The 12,446-nt window shown below is 37.3% G+C and overlaps 1 protein-coding gene across 3 annotated transcripts; it reads left to right on the top strand.

Moving 5' to 3' along the window:
- The first annotated feature begins 2,201 nt into the window (after nt 1-2,201).
- LOC115999245 (probable LRR receptor-like serine/threonine-protein kinase At1g06840) lies at nt 2,202-10,725 on the top strand. 3 transcript variants are annotated; one of them, XM_031239083.1, is made up of 21 exons: nt 2,202-2,603; nt 2,900-3,002; nt 3,298-3,448; nt 3,611-3,682; nt 3,800-3,871; nt 4,357-4,500; nt 4,593-4,664; nt 4,804-4,875; nt 5,504-5,578; nt 5,751-5,819; nt 5,951-6,019; nt 6,131-6,202; nt 6,324-6,410; nt 6,571-6,639; nt 7,458-7,969; nt 8,363-8,521; nt 8,610-8,893; nt 9,075-9,126; nt 9,213-9,463; nt 9,969-10,103; nt 10,195-10,725. In XM_031239083.1, exons 1-21 carry the CDS (start codon nt 2,358-2,360, stop codon nt 10,534-10,536), a joined length of 3,108 nt encoding a protein of 1,035 aa, XP_031094943.1. In that variant the 5' UTR covers nt 2,202-2,357; the 3' UTR covers nt 10,537-10,725. The 3 variants fall into 3 exon arrangements, with proteins under 3 accessions (XP_031094943.1, XP_031094944.1, XP_031094945.1); XM_031239084.1 differs by having other exon boundaries at nt 2,205-2,521; nt 10,195-10,536; XM_031239085.1 differs by lacking the exon at nt 2,202-2,603 and adding an exon at nt 2,671-2,791 and having other exon boundaries at nt 10,195-10,536.
- The last annotated feature ends 1,721 nt before the right edge of the window (nt 10,726-12,446 follow it).

Here is a 12,446-nt window from a genome sequence, read left to right on the forward strand (position 1 = left end):
CAGCTAACTCACCTTAAGCACACAAAACCCACGCACCTTAAGAAGGAAATTCACGCACCTTAAGAAGGAAATTAATGCACCTTAAATTTGTCTTGAATGCAAAAAGACCAAATTGCCACCGCATTTTTTTTAATCACTTATAATCCTGAACGTTGATTTTGGCAATATCAATGGCTAAAATTTAATTACACAACCGCACCTGAGACCATCAACAGCAAGGGAACCCATATATATATATATATGGTTGACTTCATATGAGACAACATTTTCTCATGAGACTGTGAGACATCGCGAATGCACATAGTCTCCTTTACAAATGCGCACACACTAAACTGTGTGTACTCATGTAAGTCATGTTGGGCTAAGTGCACACACTCTAGATTGTGTGCATTCGCATAGTAAACTGTGTGCATTCACGTTGTGTCTCACGGGAAGATGTTGTCTCATTTGACTGTATATATATATATATATTATATTTATTTATTTATATTCATTTGAGGAGTAGTCTTTAGGTCTAGACATGTGGTCTAATTGTGATTGTTGATTTTGTTAGATATGATGGTTATAATAGTGTAAATTACTGAATTGTCCATAGACTTAACACCAACTTGACAGATTAATAGATGGAGGACTATATTGGGAGAAAACACAAAAGTCTGGGACTACATTAGGTCACCAAAGTCGTTTTGGACGAAATTGAGAAAAACCACTATAGTCGATGACCATTTTGAGTATTAACTCGGCATTTTACTAATACTCGTGGACCAAAATTAGTATTTGCTCTATAAACGTTGGTTGGTTTTAAATTCTGAGCAAATACCAATTTTGGTTTCACGAGTATTAGCAAAATGACAATTTTGATCCACATGTTTAATTTATACTAATTTTTTATCCACGACTATTGTTTTAGTACCAATTTTTTTTATCCACGACTATTGTTTTAGTGCCAAAATTCATCATGTCGATCACCCCTTTGTTTAAGACATGTCGAAATATGAAATTATTGAGAGTATCTTCGTCCTTTTCAAATTAAGATTCGAATTTGAACATGAATAAAAGGATTTAAGCCCTAAGATCGATCTAAATTTGCCGTTCTCCTCCTCAAATTAAGATAGGATGAGGAGAAAAATTATGAATTGTTATCAATCTTACGGCTTAAATCCTTTTATTAATGTCCAAATTGGGATCTTAAGTTGAAAAGGATGAAAATACTCTTTAAAAATTTTATATTTCTACGTGTTTTAAACGGATGGATGATCGTCGTAATGAAAATTGGTACTAAATCGATTGTCGTGGATGAAAATTGATAAGAGTTAAACATGTAAACTAAAACTGTCATTTTAGTAATATTCGTGTGACCAAAAATTGGTATATGCTTTATAAGGGCAACCATATCAATGGTTTATTGAAGGATAATGTCAGTAAAGAAACTCAATTGTTTGAACTCCAACTGATGTGAGGGTTATTTTTAAGGCATTTATTTCTCCTGCAAAAACAAAGTGAGGTGTACTTCGCGTCCCTAGCGGGCGCGTGTGGACGCGCCCGCTGCTGGGCGAGTCGCACATTTGCTTTAACTTCATAGTTTTTTTTTTTTTAAAAAAAAGTCAGGCTTTTGATTTTGTTTTCCTTTTTCTTTTTCTTTTTTTTCTTCTTCCCATATTCTCTTTCCTAATCACACTTACAAAACCTCCTCAATAACTGTGAAAAAACTCCACTGATAAGGATGCTCTAAAAAGTTAGTTGGTTTTAAACTCTCTGCGCTGGCAAATTGCGAGCACAGACAGACAAGTCCAGGAGTTGGTGGCCGCCGCCCGGCGAGCAGGCGCGAGGAAGAACAAAGTCGTCAGCATGACAGCATCTGCAAAATCTGTTTCTACAAAATAAACAAACCAATTAGCTGCCTATCAACCAATATTCTCAAAGCTCTTTCCGCTACGACACGATATTGAACTTTCCGCTACCCCAAGAAATTTTTTTATAAAAAAAGTAAAACAGAACACACAAATATGGAAATGACTGGATGTCGATATCCCAGCAGGCAGCAGCAACACGCCACTACAAGTCGACAACGACTGTGTCGTTGCGACGACCCATTAGTCAGAGCGATTAATTAAGATGGTTTTCCGAAATACTAGTAAAGAATTAATTAATATAATAATAATAATGCATAAATATCAACAAAAGATTATTACTTTTTTCTCTGGGCATCTTTCTCCATCTGTCTCTGTCCATATTGGACTACTGTATGTGGATGGATGAACAAACTGTGAAGAAAAGTAGTGTTGGGAAGGTAGATGAGGATTATGATTTTGGAGGGGGGTTTTGTATAAAAGTCCACCGCCATTTTCTTGATTGTGATGTTTTTCTTTTATCTCCCACTGGATGGGTTTCATTTTGACTTTGAGTTTGGGGTGTGTTTTTTCACAATCTCTGGCATGAGATGCTTTCTTCAATTATTGACTTGGGAAAGAATCGCCATTCATTCCAGTCTCCTCCCTTCTCTTGCTTTATTTAATTTAAGGTATTTGTTCTTAACTCGGTGCTCCAATGTTGACTTTTCAGTGCATTTTAGTTGGAAAGAAGGGGCTTTGATCTTGCTCTGGGTATCATTTAATAATTGATTTTGTGTCTTTATGCTCTCCCCTCCCTTTTTTCCTCTTTGAGCTATGATTATGGGTTTGAATTTCTCTTTTCCCTTGAAAATTGAGCTTAAACTTTGTTGCTCAGCAATATGATTGGGAATGAAAAATTGAAACACTACTTAATCAAGCTTTGTTTGACCTGAGAGGAGGTCCTATACTCCTATGTATTTGCTGTTCATTCCATAGTTAACTTACAGAAGTTGGATTGGGTAATGATTGCTATCTGACTTCTATTTTGTATTTTGTATGCCTCCTAGGGATTCAAGATGGAAAGACTAAGGCCTTATGGATTTGTTTTTGTTGTGGCATTTGCTTGCTTTCTGAAGCTTGTGGTTGCTCAAGTTACTGACCCTGCTGAAGGTTGAGCTTCTTTTCATAAATCTCAAGTTTAGTTAATGCTATTTATCTTGCTTGGTCTCTTATTGAATTGTGTACACATTCAAGGTCAATTTGTTGTGTCTTTGATTGATTGACTGAACAGAGTAAGATGCTTTTTTGCACTTGTTAATAGGATTGGGATTAAAAAAGAACATAGCATGTAACGATATCTCAAAAACTGTTTCATGTGGAAGTTTAATAGTTTATTTTAATTGATTTTATATTGAGATTTGAATGATTACCTTCCGTGAATTTACCGAAATTCATCTTTTGGCAGTCTCGGCATTGACAACAGTGAAGGGTAGTTTGATTGATGGCATGAAGAATCTTAAGAATTGGAAGAAGGGAGATCCTTGCACGTCAAACTGGACTGGAGTTATTTGTTTCCCTGCAGCTAAAGATGATGGCTACTATCATGTCAGGGAGATGTAGGTCATTCTTGTGCATTTGCTTTTTCTTTAACCTTTTGCTGATCAAGTTCGGTAATTATGCCATTCTTCGTCACAATTAATTCTGATGGAGGGGTCTTGAGATGTTCTCCTATTGCAATAAAAGTAATGCCCACCTCCACCCTCATCTTTGATGTGCAGTCATCTAATGAACATGAATCTGTCTGGAAATTTAGCACCGGAGCTGGGATTATTTTCTCATCTTCTAACTTTGTGAGTTCATTAAGGCAGATTTCGCGTTTATATCCCATTTCCCAAAAAGCTTCATTCGATTCCTATTGTTTTTCTATCTGTTTTGCTTATGCTTTTGCATTCTCCAATTTTCTGCAGAAATTTCATGTGGAATGAATTGGCTGGTAGTATACCAAAGGAGATAGGAAACATCAAATCTTTGAAACTACTGTAAGTCTAACACGTATATTTTGAATTCCTTTGTTATATATTTAGTCCGTGCTTTTTGATCCAGCCTCTCTCCTGGGCCCCAGTCTGCAACCAAGTACATACAAAAGATCCTCTCTAGTTTTGGCCTTATAAGTGCGTTTAGTGCATAAAATCTATACTAATAGATGAGTAATTGAAGCGAATAGTATCCATATGGTCCCGTGCCAGGGCACACCTACTCATGTTACTTTACAGTTTACAAATAACTGAAATGTTATCACCGAAATTGCACCCAAAGTGGACAGCCTATATTGTCGACAGAGGATGCCAGTATATTTTTTTCTTTTATTGCGGTGGATTTGAAAAATTTTGGGCGTTAATCCAATAACTTGCATTATTTGAGACTCTTTTCAGGAAGAAGTAGGAACTTGATGCTTGTGAAAATTATTGATCTTCAACCTGAATCATCTTATATGTTGACCCTAATGCTATGTTATTTTGTGCAGGCTTCTAAATGGAAACAAATTGTCCGGATCTTTGCCTGATGAGCTTGGCTATCTTCCAAAGCTAAATAGATTTCAGATAGACGAGAACCAGATATCTGGAGTAATACCAAAATCCTTTTCAAATTTGAATAGTATCAGACATATGTGAGTGTTCCTCGACAAAATGTTACTTTGAGCTGAAAACAAGTTCAGAAGTAACTATTTGTTATCTGTCTGACAATTTTATACATCTGCAGCCACTTCAACAATAACTCACTCAGTGGTGAAATCCCTCCTGATTTGTCCAATTTGTCAACTCTTATTCACTTGTGAGTTAATCTCTCTCTCTCTCTCTCTCTCTCTCTCTCTCTCTCTCTCTCTATCTCTCTTTCTTTCACAAATAACATAGATGGTCAGACACATATGTTGACATTCAATTTAATACTAGTTTCTATCTTTGTTTGACAGGCTATTGGACAACAATAATCTATCAGGAACTCTTCCACCTGAGTTGTCAGAACTTTCTGATTTGCGAATACTGTAAGTACCTTGTATATAAGTTTCAAATAAATCTTTTGTTTGAACAATTTTGTGTATCTAAAAAGAAAAGTGAGAGAATCTTAACGATTAGTTGTCTAACAGCATAGTTAGCTAAATGAGCTCCTCAGTCAAACATTTTGATACTATTCATGATGCATTATCATATCTGTTGGGCGGAGGCCAGTAAAGGGCTAAGTCCAGCAATTGGTGGCTAGGGGGATTATTGGGCGGAGGCCAGTGAAGGGCCAAGTCCAGCACCCTGCCTCTCGAAAATGTGGTGGTGGATATATCAAAATAAAGTTGCGTCTTCGCTATGAGCTATAGCTTTTGGCGTAGTGGTAAGCGCTTGATCCTAATAATATCCTGTGAGGCAAATATGTCTGGCATTCTGAAAATAAGCCTCTAAATCATCTGTGTTTTGACATTTATGCTAATTTTTAAATCATAACCAGTTATCAAACATGCCTTATACTTGAAGTTTGACCTTCCATTCTTCCAAAACAATTTTACATTGTATTATCCTCTGTTTCCGGCAAATGAGAAGGTCTTCTTGTTCACTGGAAGCTGCATGCAATTCGCTTCACAGTAATATTTGTTATCTATTGATGTTCTGGTTTTTCATGCGCAGTCAACTTGATAATAATAATTTCAGTGGTTCTGAGATTCCAATTTCATATGGAAACTTGCCAAAACTAGCCAAGTTGTAAGTGCTCCTTGACCATTCTACGTGTACAGAAAACACCACAATTATGTTTATTGCAGCTATTGCATGATGTTTGATACGAGTCATCAGCTTAGATTCCTATAACTTTTTAATATCCCTGTGTAACTTGCCTAATGGAAATATCTTGTGCCTCTTTTTTCTGTTTTAACAGGAGTCTAAGGAATTGCAGCTTGCAAGGAGTCATCCCTGATCTTAGCAGAATTCCAACCCTATACTATCTGTGAGTTTGACATTGTACTTGTTCTTCTATTTCTCTCAATGTTCTTCGACTTCTATGCTTATTTCTTTATGATTCTATGTGTGATGGGCTCCAATTATCTTCTAGCTTCTTGCTTTCTTATTAATTTACAGAGATCTCAGCTCGAATCTCTTCTCTGGATCTATACCGTTGGAAAAGCTCTCCAACAATATGACAAATATGTATGCACCTTGGTTCACAGATTAGTCAAATCTCAAGTTCAAGAAATTAGATATTTCATTTTTTTTGCTCACATCTTTTCTCATTGTATTTTCGACCAATTTCTTATGCAGTATTCTGTCAAACAATCGTCTCAATGGATCTATCCCTGGGAGTTTCTCAAATCTTCCTTCTCTCCAAAGACTGTGAGGATCTTGATCTTCGTACTTTTGGAATACTGAATTCAATAGTAATTTTAACCACTTCTCTTTCTGTAATGCTCAGCCAGTACTAAGTTGTTGAAGCTGATTTCTTCCTTCTCTCCAGGTCACTTGACAACAACTTTTTGAGTGGTTCATTTGCCTCCGACATTTGGAAAAACAATTCCTTTAGCACAAATTCCAGACTCAAGATGTAAGATTTTAAGATAAATTTTAAGTTGGTCTTTGATATAATTATGCTTTAGTGTACAGCAGGCTTCTGTTTTGTATCAAGGTAAAAGCAATGTGTTTTGATTGTTAAATTTAAAGAAATGCCTCACTAACTCTTTTGTTCATGGATTTTGTGGACTTAGTGATCTTCGAAATAATGCGCTTTCAAACATTCTAGGAGATCTTGATCCTCCAGTGAACGTCACTTTAAGGTACTATTCTTCTTTCTCCCACTATAAAACATGGAAAAGTGAGCATAAGAGAAATAAATAAATAAAGCATGAAATTTTAATCAGAGCTAAATCGAGAAAATTGATGCCCATACTAATGAATCTCCCCACATTCCTCGTTAACCCATTTGGAAGCATGTCCCAAATTGTTTATGCAGTATATTTCTTTTTTTTCTTTTTTTCTTTTGGGGTGACGAGGGAAACCCGCAGTTACTACCCGAAGGTGTGCACTGAGTAAACTAGCCTAGGTTGCCCGGCAAATTATGCTATGGACCCGGGTCCACTTTGCAAGGTGGACCCAGGCCTATGTTCACAAATTTAGAACTCCATGTTCACAATTTTAGATCTCAATATACAAAATTACATTACTCAATATTCACAACTTTTGAACTCTATATTAACAATTTTGTTATATAGATTCAAAAATTGTGTTATACTGTTGAACATAGAGTTTTGATAGTGTTGAACATAGAGTTATGAAATTGTGAACATAGACCCGGATCCACCTTGTAAGGTGGACCCGGGTCCATGGCATAACAACTGAGGTTGCCCATAGGTGACCGGCTCAAACCAAAAAGCCTAGGATTTGAACTACCTTGTGGTTACAAGTTTACCCCCTATGCAATATATTTCTTGTGACCCAATCATGTAGGTCCTGTTTATTTCTATAACTCCTCTCAGCACTCAAGGATTTTCTAGCTCAGTTTCTTGGTAGTGTATCAGAGGACAAATCCAATAGTTCTTTTGAAGTTTGCATTTAATTATTTGTGTCAAAAGTAAATTTGGCAACTTATTCCCAGGCTTCAAGGGAATCCCATCTGCAACAACGCAAGTATGAGAAACATTGGCCAATTTTGTGGACCTGGAAGTGGAGCAAATGACGAGCATAATCCTTTGACAAATTCAAATGTTACATGTCCTATTGGAGCTTGCCCAACTGACAACAATTACGAATATGTCCCTGCGTCACCTACCCCATGCTTCTGTGCCTCACCTCTAAGAATTGGATATCGACTTAAAAGTCCTAGCTTTTCTTACATGACTCCATTTTTTGATCAATTTGAGTTCTATGTAACTCAAGCTCTGCATCTAGAACCATATCAATTGTTCATCGATTCATGTTCCTGGGAAGAAGGACCTCGCCTCAGGATGGATTTGAAGCTTTTCCCTATGGTTGGTAACATCCACACATTTAATGAAAGCGAGGTTCTCCGCATCAGAGACATCTTTGCTGATTGGGGTTTTCCTGGAACCGACTTTTTTGGACCTTATGAACTCCTTAACTTCACTCTTCTTGGGCCATATTCGTATCGTAAGTAGTCTAAGCACGTGTTCATTCTTTTGCTGGTAGAATGTTCATGAATCATGATTTCTAACCACACCCTTTCAAATATCTGTATGGCTTGGACCATATTAGATATTATTTTCTTTTTTTTGGGTGACTAGGGAAACCCGCAGCCACTACCCGATGGTGTGCACTGGGTAAACCCTGTCTTGTAAGCCTAGCCGGCAGAGGACTACAAGGAGGTAAACCAGCCTAGGTTGCCCATAGCTGACCGGCTCAAACCAAGAAGGCTGGGATTCAAACTCGTGACCTTGTGGTTACAAGTTTGTATCCTTACTCATCTCGGTCAGGGTTACCCCGATATTAAATATTATTTTACTGATGTATTTGTCTTGCCTACTGGTTTGTCTACTGCCACAGTCAATTTTGCTTCTGAAGGCAAAGGTACGAAGAAGGGTGTGCTTATAGCTTGTATTGCTGCCGCTGCTATTGTTGCTGCAATAATTTCAACTATTACTACTATTATGATTATAAGACGGCATGCTAGACGTCAAAGAGACCTGTCAAGGAAACGCTTTTGTAAGTCTTCTGATCATCTAGTTGTTTTATCTTCTGTCTATAATATCTCTCGACTGCTTCCCAATCACTATGAACACGACTTCTGTAGCCTCAAAGCTCTATATCAAAATTGATGGCGTTAAAAGCTTCAGCTTTAAAGAAATGGCATTGGCGACTAACGATTTTGATAGCTCAACTCAAGTCGGCGAAGGTGGTTATGGAACCGTTTACAAGGGAAATTTAGCTGACAAAACAGTTGTAGCTATCAAGAGAGCAAAAGAAGGATCCTTACAAGGACAAAAGGAATTCTTGACGGAAATAGAATTATTGTCAAGGTTGCATCACCGCAATCTAGTTTCACTGGTTGGATACTGCGATGAAGAAGGGGAGCAGGTATGCTGAGTGGAAATTTCTCTAATTCCAATTCTTCGAATAATTCTTATGTTATACTTTCACTCCTTAGACGTGTTTTATTGTTTGTCTTTTGTTATTCGACCATTCCAGTTTTCTGTACATAAAATTCATGTATCGTACCATTAAGTTTATTTCGAGTCTCTTCTTGGTGGATTTGCAGATGCTAGTTTATGAGTTCATGCCCAATGGTACACTACGAGATTGGCTTTCTGGTATGGAAACAGTAATTTCTTATGCTCTGTATTATAGTGATGATTTAATTTGTTCCGAAAGTTATAATCTCGTATATGTATTACAGCCAAATGCAAGCAAAGTTTGATGTTTGGAGCGAGATTACGCATAGCGCTAGGTGCAGCTAAGGGTATCCTATACCTGCACACTGAAGCTCATCCGCCAATTTTCCACAGAGATATCAAAGCCAGCAACATTCTCCTAGACTCTAAACTCACAGCTAAAGTTGCTGATTTTGGATTGTCGCGGCTCGCCCCTGTCCTGAATGATGAAGGGATGTTACCCGATCACGTATCGACCATTGTCAAGGGAACACCGGTAAGTTTCAGCTCTCTTAATCACTAAGAAGGTAGAGGGAGATCATAACTTTCACTTGTATGCACCAGCCACCCGTGACTTGGCTCGGATATTACTTGTTAGGATCAAACGCTTCTCACTGCGTTAAAGGCTACAGCTAGTAACAAAGGCGCAACTTTATTTGGCAAATTATTGTGTGGACCGTGGTCCACATAGTGCTGTGTGGACCATAACAAAAAGTACATTTTTAATGTACTAAATATACATTATTCGTGTACTGAATGTACATTATACAATATAATGTACATTCAGTACAAAATAATGTACATCCCCTGAATACAATGTACACTATTTTTATACTGAATGTACATTATTTGATAGTATGGTCTACACAATAATGATTGACTTTATTTCCTTATAGACCGTCGTCTATCATATTTTCGAGAGCCAAGGTGTTGGACTTAGCCCTTCACCGGCCTCCGCCCAACAGTTTAGTTGGCTTGAAACATTGTGTTTGGATGTGCAGGGTTACGTTGATCCTGAGTATTTCCTGACGCGCAAATTGACAGACAAAAGCGATGTTTACAGCCTCGGGGTTGTGTTCTTGGAGATCTTGACAGGCATGCGCCCAATATCGCATGGAAAAAACATTGTTCGCGAGGTATGTGCACATCTCCTGCTTAATTGTTTCCACTTGTGCATTTCCTCACCTGCGAAACACAATTCAATCTTCATAAAACCATGAATGGCAGGTGAACTTGGTTCATGAATCTGGGACAGTGTTCTCCATTGTGGACAGCAGAATGGGTTCTTTCCCCTCAGAATGTGCAGAAAGATTCGTGGCATTGGCGCTGCGGTGTTGCAGTGAGAAGCAGGACGAAAGGCCGTCGATGCATGATGTTGTGAGGGAGCTGGAGACCATACTTGGCATGATGCCAGAAGAAGAAGTTGACACACCAAAATCAAACTACAGGTTTGATGGAATAATGGCATCATCGTTTTCTAATACTGGTAAATATCAAACGGGATCATCATCCAACGTTTTCGGGAGCGATCTTGTCAGTGATGCTACGTTATCCATCACGCCTCGCTAACTAACTTCACCAATCATAAACCTTGTACATCAAAATATAGGTAGAAAATTAGGATAATGTCACAACTGCTGCAATAGAGTGTGTTCTGTTTTTTTTTTTTTTGTTGTTGTTTTCATCAAACTAGTTATGCTATAACACGTAATGACGCTTGTTCTACCTTTTTAATCTATTTTTTACTCCATATTGCCATATTGGTGTGAAATTGATTGGCTTAAAAAGCGGGGTTACAACTTTTTTTTTAAAAGAAAAAAATTCTACAAAAATAAATTAAGACAGATGGTGAAAGTAATGTTTTCTAGGAATACATCAAGTATTTTCTATTACTATCGGAGTATCGGAGGAAGTTGAAGCCATGAGCAGGCGAGAAGCTCTTGTTATAATATTATCATTATTAAACCAAGTCTTCAAAAAAATAAAATAAAATAAATCTTTGTTAGGGGAGTAGTGGCATTTGAAGTGGGTGAGTGAGGTGATTGTTAATGGAGTAATGGTTAATGTGTTAGTGGTTAATAATTGGGCATAATTCTAGTTTTTTCTTTTACTATAAATAGCATGTACTACTCTGCATTTTATATTGAAGAAGTAATAATTCTCGTTTTTTCTGTTGACTCTTTGTGCTTCAGTAGGTTGAGAAAGTAGCTATGAACAGATACTACATTGTAACAGAGTCAGTAGAACTAAAAAAAAAAAAAGTAATAAATATGGTAAAGCTAGTCTTCCTTTCATTTTAATTCTTCTTTCTCCTCTCAAATTATATTTTAGATATATTATATTTTAATACTCCGTATATCTTACATTTGGTATTAGAGCATGTCACCTTCCAACCCTGAGATATTTCTCATAATGAGATATGGCAGCGAATTTCACTACCATATGGTCCGGTCCCAAATTGGATGGGAAGGTCGATTACAATTATTGGCAAATTATGATGTTCAAACATTTGAAAGCTCAAATGTGTAGAGCTTTGTTGATCTCGGTCTACCAGATAGAGCTGATGCAATTGCTATACGACGATATCAACTGGTCTTGGGACAAATCCACCCCAAGGTGTTGGTTACTCCATATTTGGACAGTTAATTGGTGTTGAAACAACAAAGGAAGCTTGGGACGTCTTAAAGGTGTCACACAGAAGTCGATCAGGCACAAAAGTCAAAGTTGTAGTCGTTGAGAATGTTGTATGATTGATGTGAGATGACATTTACAGGAATGGATATGTATTTCTCGAGTCTTATTGATATGGTGAATAAGATGAGGTTATTTGGAGACACTATTGAAGATATTGCAGAGCTGATAGGTATGATAGAAAGTCATATTGATAGGATTGCGTCAAAATCGGAGCCACTAGCATAAGAAGCTTTGAAGCCAAGTCACCTTTAACATGACTGACTCTAATCAATGAAGTGGAGGATCTGGTAGAGGTCGTGGAAGAGGGAGAGGGGGGATCTAGTGGAAAAGGACGTGGTAACTCCAACCAAGGAAGAAGACGCGGTAACTCCAACCAAGGAAGAGGTGGAGGCAATACCAAACAAGGTAAATTTCCATTTCATTACTACAATTGTGGCAAGTATAGACATAAGATTGCAGATTGCTTGTATAATGAGGACAATCGTGGAAATCAAGCAAACATTGTTGAAAAGACTGGTGAGAATTCTGTTGAACCTAAAACCTTAACTTTTGGCTAGTAATAGTTTTTCTGCAGATGAAAACATATGGTTCTTGGATATTGGTTGTAGAAACCATATGCGTGGGAAGAACGAATTGTTTTCCGAACTATATGAATCAGTTTGATTTGAAATGACATTTGACAATAAGTCAAAAGTGCCAATTTTGAAAAAATGTAAAATCTCTATTCAATTATATTGAAGGATGGTATTCACAATTTTATATCCAATGTTTTCTTCTTCTTTTTT

Source organism: Ipomoea triloba, chromosome 12, assembly GCF_003576645.1.
Source record: "Ipomoea triloba cultivar NCNSP0323 chromosome 12, ASM357664v1".
Lineage (NCBI taxonomy): Eukaryota > Viridiplantae > Streptophyta > Magnoliopsida > Solanales > Convolvulaceae > Ipomoea > Ipomoea triloba.